The sequence below is a fragment of the Oncorhynchus kisutch genome, unplaced genomic scaffold, assembly GCF_002021735.2.
Source record: "Oncorhynchus kisutch isolate 150728-3 unplaced genomic scaffold, Okis_V2 scaffold3961, whole genome shotgun sequence".
NCBI lineage: Eukaryota > Metazoa > Chordata > Actinopteri > Salmoniformes > Salmonidae > Oncorhynchus > Oncorhynchus kisutch.
Window position 1 is genome coordinate 35,407 of NW_022265906.1, and position 12,394 is coordinate 47,800.

The 12,394-nt window shown below is 41.7% G+C and overlaps 1 protein-coding gene across 2 annotated transcripts; it reads left to right on the forward strand.

Moving 5' to 3' along the window:
• On the forward strand, window positions 1-12,138 carry LOC109877523 (oocyte zinc finger protein XlCOF6-like). 2 transcript variants are annotated; one of them, XM_031821339.1, is made up of 2 exons: window positions 1-555; window positions 9,314-12,138. In XM_031821339.1, exons 1-2 carry the CDS (start codon window positions 246-248, stop codon window positions 11,491-11,493), a joined length of 2,490 nt encoding a protein of 829 aa, XP_031677199.1. In that variant the 5' UTR covers window positions 1-245; the 3' UTR covers window positions 11,494-12,138. The 2 variants fall into 2 exon arrangements, with proteins under 2 accessions (XP_031677199.1, XP_031677200.1); XM_031821340.1 differs by having other exon boundaries at window positions 9,317-12,138.
• The last annotated feature ends 256 nt before the right edge of the window (window positions 12,139-12,394 follow it).

Genomic DNA, 12,394 nt, shown 5'->3' on the forward strand with positions numbered 1-12,394 from the left:
GCTTCTTCAACGAGAACAACACGGCTAGTGATTCAACCAGCTAACTGTTAGGTATCTTGCTAGCCAACATACAACCGGAACATTTACGTTTTTTTTAGACCGTTTCGGGGAGTTAAAAATATGTCGTATCCACTAGTTACCCCTTAATTTTCATGTCTACATTTTTATTAGTCAACTAGCTGTCTGGTTAAGTTAGCAGTAGCCTAGTCGCTAATGATATTTAGCTAACGCTAACAACCCTGACCATGAGCTCACTAACATACTCCCCCCCTGTTGAAGAAGAAGATGTCTGCCGGACAGAGAAAGAGAAGGAAGATGAGGCTGTCGAGGTTGAGGCTGTTACAGTGAAAGAAGAGGACGTTTTTGTGAAAGAGGAGGAGGATTTTACTGTGAAAGAAGAGGAGGAAGATAAAAATGACGATGCTGTGTTGGGCGTGAAAGAGGAAGAGGAGGAGATGACTATCACAGTGAAAGAAGAGGAAGACGTTTTTGAGGTGAAGGAGGGGGAGATTACTGTCACATTGGAGGAGGAGGTTGGAGATCTGATTAACACCCGTGAGTACTATCTATCAGTGACATAAACTCTGCAGTTGTTGAGCTAAAGTGTGGTTTTAAAAGGGCATTCTACTGACGTTCTACACTTAAATATGTTGTTCAGTACTGTAGGAATTGTTAAACTACACTGTAAGATGCGTGTAAGGTCCAGAGTAGGGCCACCACCAAAACGTGTATTAACAATGAATCAAATGCATCCAATGACATTGACTGAAATTAGGACTGTCTCTGACCAACAACAACAACATCTTGGTCGCCTGAAAATCCAATTGATTGGTCGAAATTTTGTAAATGTGTATTTTTCCATATGTAGACACACCCTATGTATGTGAGCTTGTCCGATGCTTTAAGCTTACGGTTTGATGCTTTGAACGTACGGTTTGATGAATTAAGACGAATGCCTCAAGAAGCCGCCTGAGATCTAGATAACCTGACCCAACTTTTCTCCTCCCTCTTTCCGCTGGCTTTCACAGATTCTGCCATTACTCACCTAATGTTGCCGGTAATACACGAGGAGATGGCAACCTTTCTCATGGAATGAGAAACGGCCATTTATCTTACCATTTCTACCGATCTGCGTGCCAATTATGTTTTTTTCCATATACACAGTTTCGTGGAACAGTTTATTTTAATTTCTAATAACGTGTTCATGTCTCTAAATCATTGGCATTGATTGGTTAATCAACATTCTATCCGAATCGAAATGAAAATAATCAACCTAAAAGTAACTAAAATAGCCAACAAATTAAAACATTGCAGCCTGCAGGTAGAACAAATCCTGATTTAATTTTTTTAAATGTTTAACTCCTATAAATCACATTGGCTACACATGGCCTGTCTGCAACGAACTTGAAACATTGTTTAAACTATTAACTTGGGTCTGTCTGGAAGTTTGCTCTAGCAAGCTTGCAACATAGTATAAAAGATTCTGAGATTCTGATTCTGAGCCCCTCAGAGTTTACAGTGCCAGTGAGCTCAGGACAGGCACGGCTGTAAAGCTATTTGCATAAGGGATAAGAAGCAGTGCTTGACTTGGACAGGAGCTCATCAGAGCTGAGTACCGGCACCTCAAATGCTCTACTGCTTGATCTCCTGTTCCTCTCATAAAATATTAGCTCTAAAGTATAGTGGCGCTCCTGCACCTACATATAAACAGTACCGGCACCCAAAATGAGTACCAGGAACCTATTTCAGTCCAAGTCAAACACTGATAAGAAGTAATCAGGTCTATTTTATGACGTTTCCGCTGGATCAGAGCATTACATTTTCCCTTTTCACGCTGTGGTTATCGAAAGGGAAAGAGCTTGAAAGATTTTTTAAAAATATATTGAGGAACTATTGTAATTCTCAATGGATGTAAAAACAGACTTTGTTTGAGGTGAAGAAAACATTACTTTGAGAAGCTCCACAGGTCATTCGTGGTGGTGAGTTGACTAGTTAACTACACATGGTTGATGATATTACTAGGTTAACTAGCTTGTCCTGCGTTGCATATAATCAATGCGGTGCCTGTTAATTTGTCATCGAATCACAGCCTACTTCAACGACAAACGGGTGATGATTTCACAAAAGCACATTCGCGGAAAAAGCACAATCGTTTCACAAATGTACTTAATCATAAACATCAATGCCTTTCTTAAAATTTATACACAGAAGTATATATATTTTTTAAACCTGCATAGTTAGTTAAAATAAATTGTTAGCAGGCAATATTAACCAAGGAAATTGTGTCACTTCTCTTGCGTTCAATGCAAGCAGAGTCCGGGTATATGCAACAGTTTGGGCTTACTGGCTCGTTGCGAACTGTGTGAAGAACGTAATTAGTTTGCCAGAATCTTATATAATTATTGCATAATATTGAAGTTTGTGCAATATTTAGACGTAGGGTTGCCACCCGTTCTATAACATACGGAACGGTTCCTTATTTCACTGAATGAATAAACGTTTAGTTTTAAAAATTATAGTTTCCTGATTTGACCATATTAATGACCAAAGGCTCGGATTTCTACGTTGTTGTTTTTTATAATTAAGTCTATGATTTGATAGAGCAGTCTAACTGAGCAGTGGTAGGCAGCAGCAGGCTCGTAAGCATTCATTCAAACATCACTTTACTGCTTTTTGCCAGCAGCTCTTAGCAATGCTGAGATGCACAGCGCTGTTTATGACTTCAAGCCTATCGACTCCCGAGATTAGACTGGCAATACTAAAGTGCCTATAAGAACATCCAATAGTCAGAGGTATATGAAATACAAATGGTATAGAGAGAGAAGTCGACACGTCATAATTCCTATAATAACTACATCTTAAAACTTCTTAACTGGGAATATTGAAGAACTGGGAATGTTGAACCACCCAGCTTTCATATGTTCTGAGTGTAATGGATGTGAAACGGCTAGCTTAGTTAGCGGTGTTAAATAGCATTTCAATCGGTGACGTCACTTGCTCTGAGACCTTGAAGTGGTGGTTCCCCTTGCTCTGCAAGGGCCGCGGCTTTTGTGGAGCATGGGTAACGATGCTTCGTGGGTGACTGTTGTTGATGTGTGCAGAGGGTCCCTTGTTCGCGCCCGGGTATGGGCGAGGGGTCTAAAGTTATACTGTTGCATGAGCAAGGAACTTAAACGTTAGCTTTTTTACATAGCACATATTGCACTTTAACTTTCTTCTCCAACACTGTGTTTTTGCATTATTTAAACCAAATTGAACATGTTTCATTATTTATTTGAGACTAAATAGATTTTATTTATGTATTATATTAAGTTAAAATAAGTGTTCATTCAGTATTATTGTAATTGTCATTATTATTTTTATATATATATATATATATATATATATATATATATATATATATATATATATATATATATATATATTTTTTTTTTAAGATTTAAAAAAATATATATATTTAAAAAATTATAATTATATATATATATTATATACAGTGGGGCAAAAAAGTATTTAGTCAGCCACCAATTGTGCAAGTTCTCCCACTTAAAAGATGAGAGAGGCCTGTAATGTTCATCATAGGTACACTTCAACTATGACAGACAAAATGAGAAAAAAAATTCCAGAAAATCACATTGTAGGATTTTTTATGAATTTATTTGCAAATTATGGTGGAAAATAAGTATTTGGTCAATAACAAAAGTTTATCTCAATACTTTGTTATATACCCTTTGTTGGTAATGACAGAGGTCAAACGTTTTCTGTAAGTCTTCACAAGGTTTTCACACACTGTTGCTGGTATTTTGGCCCATTCCTCCATGCAGATCTCCTCTAGAGCAGTGATGTTTTGGGGCTGTTGCTGGGCAACACGGACTTTCAACTCCCTCCAAAGATTTTCTATGGGGTTGAGATCTGGAGACTGGCTAGGCCACTCCAGGACCTTGAAATGCTTCTTACGAAGCCACTCCTTTGTTGCCCGGGCGGTGTGTTTGGGATCATTGTCATGCTGAAAGACCCAGCCACGTTTCATCTTCAATGCCCTTGCTGATGGAAGGAGGTTTTCACTCAAAATATCACGATACATGGCCCCATTCATTCTTTCCTTTACACGGATCAGTCGTCCTGGTCCCTTTGCAGAAAAACAGCCCCAAAGCATGATGTTTCCACCCCCATGCTTCACAGTAGGTATGGTGTTCTTTGGATGCAACTCAGCATTCTTTGTCCTCCAGACACGACGAATTGAGTTTTTACCAAAAAGTTATATTTTGGTTTCATCTGACCATATGACATTCTCCCAATCTTCTTCTGGATCATCCAAATGCTCTCTAGCAAACTTCAGACTAGCCTGGACATGTACTGGCTTAAGCAGGGGGACACGTCTGGCACTGCAGGATTTGAGTCCCTGGCGGTGTAGTGTGTTACTGATGGTAGGCTTTGTTACTTTGGTCCCAGCTCTCTGCAGGTCATTCACTAGGTCCCCCCCCGTGTGGTTCTGGGATTTTTGCGATCATTTTGACCCCACGGGGTGAGATCTTGCGTGGAGCCCCAGATCGAGGGAGATTATCAGTGGTCTTGTATGTCTTCCATTTTCTAATAATTGCTCCCACAGTTGATTTCTTCAAACCAAGCTGCTTACCCATTGCAGATTCAGTCTTCCTAGCCTGGTGCAGGTCTACAATTTTGTTTCTGGTGTCCTTTGACAGCTCTTTGGTCTTGGCCATAGTGGAGTTTGGAATGTGACTGTTTGAGGTTGTGGACAGGTGTCTTTTATACTGATAACAAGTTCAAACAGGTGCCATTAATACAGGTAATGAGTGGAGGACAGAGGAGCCTCTTAAAGAAGAAGTTACAGGTCTGTGAGAGCCACAAATCTTGCTTTTTTGTAGGTGACCAAATACTTATTTTCCACCATAATTTGCAAATAAATTCATAAAAAATCCTACAATGTGATTTTCGGGATTTTTTTTCTCATTTTGTTTGTCATAGTTGAAGTGTACCTATGATGAAAATTACAGGCCTCTCTCATCTTTTTAAGTGGGAGAACTTGCACAATTGGTGGCTGACTAAATACTTTTTTGCCCCACTGTATATGGCGTTGAAAAATCATAATCAGTCGACCTCTACCAGGTAGCCTATTATTATGCATGACTCAACATTGACAGGAACGCTCAAAACAAAAGTCAGTGACTAAATTGCCAAAACTCATAAATGAAATGAAATAAACCAAAATGTATCCACTCTGCAACAATGTATCCACTCTGACAAGGATAACAGGAAGACTGGAATAATAATATTGGTTACTGTAACCAAAGTAACACATTTTGTAGATTAGAAATGATCGGAATTAACAGTAGATGTTCTACTGGTCGTACTTGTAATGGGGAATTGATAGACACTAAAACTCAAACTATTCACAGAATGAAGTTATGAAACAATGTGCACAAATTGGCAGGAGAGAGAAGTGCGTTCAGGAGAGAGAAGTGCGTTCTGGAGAGAGAAGTGCGTTCTGGAGAGAGAAGTGCGTTCTGGAGAGAGAAGTGCGTTCTGGAGAGAGAAGTGCGTTCTGGAGAGAGAAGTGCGTTCTGGAGAGAGAAGTGCGTTCTGGAGAGAGAAGTGCGTTCTGGAGAGAGAAGTGCGTTCTGGAGAGAGAAGTGCGTTCTGGAGAGAGAAGTGCGTTCTGGAGAGAGAAGTGCGTTCTGGAGAGAGAAGTGCATTGTGCGTCTGGGCTGCATGGTCAATCCAACGTCTGTATTGGCCATGCAGAACTCAGGGCATTCATACGTCTGTATTGGCCATGCAGCGTTTTACGGTGATACGGTCTCAGCAGAACTCAGGGCATTCATACGTCTGTATTGGCCATGCAGTGTTTTACGGTGATACGGTCTCAGCAGAACTCAGGGCATTCATACGTCTGTATTGGCCATGCAGCGTTTTACGGTGATACGGCCTCAGCAGAACTCAGGGCATTCATACGTCTGTATTGGCCATGCAGCGTTTTACGGTGATACGGCCTCAGCAGAACTCAGGGCATTCATACTCCTTCGCTTCGCGGAGCAGTGCTGAGCTTTTCTGAAGGAAGTGAGTTTGTGTTTATACAAGATGTTCCGCCCCCACCTACCGTCAACCAATCATGTCAATGCAGAGCTGTACAGAGCCATGGCGATGCGGTACAGAGTTTTGATTTGGCCTCCGGAGGCTCCATTATTGCGTCACCAACCACATTTTCGATCAAGCATAACATTTGCTTTTAGTCTAGGCCTCCGCAATGGATCAGTTAATTGAGATGGGTGCAAATATACATGTGTGTTACTGCTTGACTAAAACCATCTCGGTCAACAAACAGCCTAACGACCAAACAATTGACCAGTCAACTAATTGGGGTCAGCCCTAACTGAAACACTGTAGTCCTCATGATCTATTATGATAGAGCTCTGCTCAGCCTAGACATGACACCATCTATTATTATAGAGCTCTGCTCAGCCTGTAAACATGACATTATCTATTATTATAGAGCTCTGCTCAGCCTGTAAACATGACATTATCTAGTATTATAGAGCTCTGGACAGCCTGTAAACATGACATTATCTAGTATTATAGAGCTCTGGACAGCATGTAAACATGACATTATCTATTATTATTATTATAGAGCTCTGGACAGCCTGTAAACATGACATTATCTATTAGTATAGAGCTCTGGACAGCCTGTAAACATGACATTATCTAGTATTATAGAGCTCTGGACAGCCTGTATACGTGACATTATCTAGTATTATAGAGCTCTGGACAGCCTGTAAGCATGACATTATCTAGTATTATAGAGCTCTGCTCAGCCTATAAACATGACATTATCTATTATTATAGAGCTATGGACAGCCTGTAAACATGACATTATCTATTATTATAGAGCTATGGACAGCCTGTAAACATGACATTCCATGAGAGCCAGATTACAGCGGTCTGCTCAACCTCTGCAGATCCTCTCAAGCTCTGTCGGGTTAGATGGGGAGCGTCGCTGCACAGCTATTTTCAGGTCTCTCCAGAGATGTTCAATCGGTTTCAGGTCCGGGCTCCGGCTGGGCCACTCAAGGACATCCAGAGACTTGTCCCTGAAGCCACTTCTGCGTTGTCTTGGCTGTGTGCTTTAGGGTCGTTGTCCTGTTGGAAGGTGAAAGAGTCTGAGGTCCTTATCAAGGATCTCTCTCTGTAACTTTCTCTGCTCATCTTTCCCTCGATCCTGACTAGTCTCCCAGTCCCTGCCGCTGCACAACATCCCCACAGCATGATGGCGCCACCACTGTGCTTCACACTAGGGATTGTTGTTGTTCTTATATAGGACACTAGAAGTCAATCTTAAATGAATCACTCTTTATTGTCAGCTAGCTGGAGAGGTCACAGTCAAACGTAGATACGTAAATACCCGGTCTGAAGTGAGCTGTGAACGGGCCTTCCTTACATAGCCTTATATACTGATATCTAAACCTACATAAACATGATTCACTGGATCGGTTCACACGTGTAACTGGCTCCGTCTCTATCTTAACTTAAAGAACATATTCTGGGTGTTCTGACAGATGCCCCTCCCCCTCCTCTCTTGACCAGACCTTAGACAGGAACCAAGGATTGTTTATGACACCATATTCTGGGTGTTCTGACAGATGCCCCTCCCCCTCATCTCTTGACCAGACAGGAACCAAGGATTGTTTATGACACCATATTCTGGGTGTTCCTCCAGAGGGGCCCCTCCCCCTCATCTCTTGATTGTTTATGACATAAGATGCACAAAGTACATTTCATCCGTTTTACATTCCATTCTTTTATCATTTGTGTGATAACAATAATTACATGTTAAAGTAAGCACAAATCACCTTACAGCAGGTTAATAACACCATTAACTAAACAAAACACCACACACTGCAGCCCACTGGGCAATCTGGGATCCCCAATTCCCAAGCAGGGATTCAAACCAAGTTGCAAAGCGTCCATTCTGGTTTTGGATAATTATTTTTTAGCACCAGTGGCAATGAATTCTGCAAGATCAGTCACATTAGAAGAGTATTCTGGGACAGAAGTACAACATTCATCACCAATGATTGCATATGTGCCCCCTTGACCTGCCAAAATATAGTCAATGACCTCTCTGTTTTGAAGAGCTAACTTACGCAATTCTTTCATTTCCCCATTTAATTCTTCCTGGGCATTTCGAGTAACATTGCCAATTTTCTCTCTGTGTGTCTAGAGATGTATCAAATCTGATTTAACGCACATGCAACTCCATACATACCCAGGGGGAAATAACACCCTTAAAAAGAACCTGGAGGCCGGTGCCTGAGTGTGAGTGATGCCAGCCAGAGATCTCTTATCTCCTCATTCCAGGAGGTCTGTAGTCTTTAAACGTAGCCTTCAGATCCCTCTCATTATTCTGAACGGTTCTCATAGCTGGTCACCACAAACCCTACAGTACACGTCCCTCCCCAGTTCCATGGAATGCTATAGTAAGCCATTTTTCCACACAAACCAATAGGTTCCATTTGGAGCTCCTCTGAAAGAACACTATTCTGATGATCATTTCCTATTGGATTTTGACCTCCTAGGTACCCTCTATAAGGTCGGAGGTCACCATAAAGCAGGTCTTAGTGATTGGTGCATCAACCCATGGGTGTCCTGAAGTGACTCAAATGTAAAGTCTATTCAACCTCCCGAGTCAGCCTTGATTTAATGTTTTGACCCGGGGAAGGAGGAAACGAGATGTGCTGCCATACGGGTCAGAAGCCTGGACGAATGGATATACAACTAAAAGACTTCAGAAGTGGGTCGCATCTCCGGAAACTTAACCGATAGAATGAATGACCATCGGCTTGACTAGCAGCCATAGATTTGTGTCGGGATTATATCTCATGGAAGGATTAAACAGACCCCCCCCCGTGAGGCAGCCTTGATTTAATGTTTTAACCCAGGGAAGGATGAAACAAGGAACTGTTATGGCCAGAGTATTTAGGTCTGCCCTCCCCTCAGGAGGGTGGCACAGTGTTACAACCTTGGAGAAGAGTCATTTCAGTCTCTGCAGTCTTCCTGTGCACATCTTTGTTTAATAAAACGATACAGAATTTGTTCAGCTAATCTCTTGCATCCATCACAGCCTGAAGGAGGAGGGGCAGTTCCTCCCCTTACTGCTCCGTAACCAAGCACCAGGGTCTTGACGATGATGCATTTTATTGAAGGGATCTAGTCTCGATTAAACCTTGTAGAAAGACAGTTGTATCATGTAGAGGTTTCATTTAGATCTCTCTGTTTAACCAAATACTCTGTTTGTCTTCAGCAGGTGAAAGACCAGACTCTCACAACAGGAAGAGTCCTTCAGACCCAGAGACAACCAAACCCTCAAAACCACATCACTGCTCCCAGTGTGGAAAGAGTTTTACCTGGTTAGGGAATCTGAAATCACATAAGCGCACACACACAGGAGATAAGCCTTTCAACTGCTCCCAGTGCGGAAAAAGTTTTACCCAGTTAGGGAACTTGAAATCACATGAGATGACACACACAGGAGAGAAACCTTTCCACTGCTCCCAGTGTGGAAAGGGGTTTAGACACGCAGGGAACCTGAAAGTGCATGAAAGACGACACACTGGAGAGAAGCCATATAAATGCCCGCAGTGTGAAATAAAATGTTCCTCATCCGGGGACCTGAGAAAACATGAGAGAACACACTCTATAAAGAGGCCTTTCCAATGCTCTCAGTGTGGAAAGAGTTTTACCCAGTTAGGGAATCTACAAAAGCATGAGAGAACGCACACAGGGAAGAAGCCCTACCATTGCTTAGACTGTGGAAAGAGATTTACCCAGATAGGGGACCTGAAATCACATGAACTGACACACACAGGAGATAAGCCTTTCCAATGCTCCCTGTGTGGAAAAAGTTTCCCCCGGTTAGGGAACTTGAAAATGCATGAGAGAATACACACAGGAGAGAAGCCTTTCCACTGCTTCCTGTGTGGAAATAGTTTTACAGAGTTAGGGACACTGAAAAAGCATGAGAGGACACACACAGGTGAGAAGCCTTTCCAATGCTCCCAATGTGGAAAGAGTTTTACCCAGTTAGCGAACATGAAAAGGCATGAAGGAACACACACTGTAGAGAAGCCATATCAATGTTCCCAGTGTGAAAATACATTTTCCTCATCGGGGGACCTGAAAACACATGAGATGACACACTTAGTAGAGAGGCCTTTCCAATGTTCTCAGTGTAGAAAGAGTTTTACCCTGTTAGGGAATCTACAAACGCATGAAAGAACACACACAGGAGCGAAGCACTACTGCTGCTCAGACTGTGGAAAGAGTTTTACCTGGTTAGGGAATCTGAAGTCACATGAGCGCACACACACAGGAGATAAACCTTTCCACTGCTCCCAGTGTGGAAAAGGTTTTACCCAGTTAGGGAACTTGAAGACACATGAAATGACACACACAGGAGAGAAGCCTTTCCACTGCTCCCAATGTGGAAAGGGGTTTGGACATGCAGGGAACCTGAAAGTGCATGAAAGAATACACACTGGAGAGAAGCCATATCAATGCTCCCAGTGTGAAATGAGATTTTTCTCATCAGGGGACCTGAAAAAACATGAGAGAACACACTCGGTAGATAGGCCTTTCCAATGCTCCCATTGTGGAAAGAGTTTTACCCAGTTAAGGAATCTACAATCACATGAGAGAATGCACACAGGGGAGAAGCCCCACCACTGCTCAGACTGTGGAAAAAGATTTACCCAGATTGGGGACCTGAAATCACATGAGCTGACACACACAGGAGATAAGCCTTTCCATTGCTCCCAGTGTGGAAAACGTTTCCCCCGGTTAGGGAACTTGAAAATGCATGAGAGAATACACACAGGAGAGAAGCCTTTCCACTGCTTCCTGTGCGGAAAGAGTTTTACAGAGTTAGGGACACTGAAAAAGCACGAGAGGACTCACACAGGAGAGAAGCCTTTCCAATGCTCCCAATGTGAAAAGCGTTTTACCCAGTTAGCGAACATGAAAAGGCATGAAGGAACACACACTGGAGAGAAGCCATATCGATGCCCCCAGTGTGAAAATACATTTTCCTCATTAGGGGACCTAAAAGCACATGAGAGAACACACTTAGTAGAAAGGCCTTCCCAATGCTCTCAGTGTGGAAAAAGTTTTCCCCGGTTAGGGAACTTGAAAATGCATGAGAGAATGCACACAGGAGAGAAGCCTTTCCAATGCTCCCACTGCGGAATTTTTTTTGCCCGGTCAGGGACATTGAAAATGCATGAGAGATTACACACAGGAGAGAAGCCTTTCCAATGCTCCCTGTGTGGAAAGAGTTTTACAGAGTTAGGGACACTGAAAAAGCATGAGAGGACACACACAGGAGATAAGCCTTTCCAATGCTCCCAATGTGGAAAGAGTTTTACCCAGTTAGCGAACATGAAAAGGCATGAAGGAACACACACAGGAGAGAAGCCGTTCCAATAATGTCATTGTGGGAAAACATTTTCCCGGTCAGAGGACCTGAAATCACATGAGAGAATAGCGAGGCTGTGGTTCTGACTTTTTCTGATATTGTTCTGATATTTTTGACTAATAAATTGTGCTTTGGTTTATGCCACATCAAATCATATTGTATGTATGAAAGCTTCCTCTAAAATAGGCCTACCTTTTGTTTTTGCTTATTCTTCTCAAGTCAATCTAAAATCAGAATATATATTGTTGTATGTGTATTATGATTATGAATTTTGATTGATTGAATACAAGTCTAGTGTTGAATATTGGTATTTCAAAATAGATTCATAGAATGTGCATTTCTTGATTCTAACCTTGAAACCTCTTGAATTTCATGTGATTTGGATATTACTAAAGAAATTTGATTGGATATATTTTTGGGATGTTGGTAATTGAATTTGATTGGATACATAATTTGGATATTGCAAAATGTAAATGATTAAATTTACAGTGCCTTTGAAAAGTATTCAGACCATTTGACATCTTATGTTACAGCCTTCAGAAGTCAACACACAATACCCCATAATGACAAAGCAAAGCAAAAACCATTTTTGGGAATTTGTAGTAATTTTATTAAAAATAAAAAAACAAATACCTTTTTTACATAAGTATTCAGACCCTTTGCTCAGATGCATCCTGTTTCCATTGATCATTCTTGAGATGTTTCTAGAACATGATTGGAGTCCACCTGTGGTAGATTCTATTGATTGGACATGATTTGGAAAGGCACACACCAGTCTCTGTAAGGTCCCACAGTTGACAATGCATGTCAGAGTAAAAACCAAGCCACGAGGTCGAGGGAATTGTCCGTAGAGAGCTGAGACAGTATCAGCTGATATCTCAAAGTGCTGTACAGAAACCCAGCCTAAAACCC

Coding starts and splice junctions, on each gene's coding strand:
- LOC109877523 (XM_031821339.1), top strand. CDS start 246: ATGAGCTCACTAACATACTCCCCCCCTGTTGAAGAAGAAGATGTCTGC. Junction 556..9,313: donor TGGAGATCTGATTAACACCC/GTGAGTACTATC, acceptor GTTTGTCTTCAG/CAGGTGAAAGACCAGACTCT.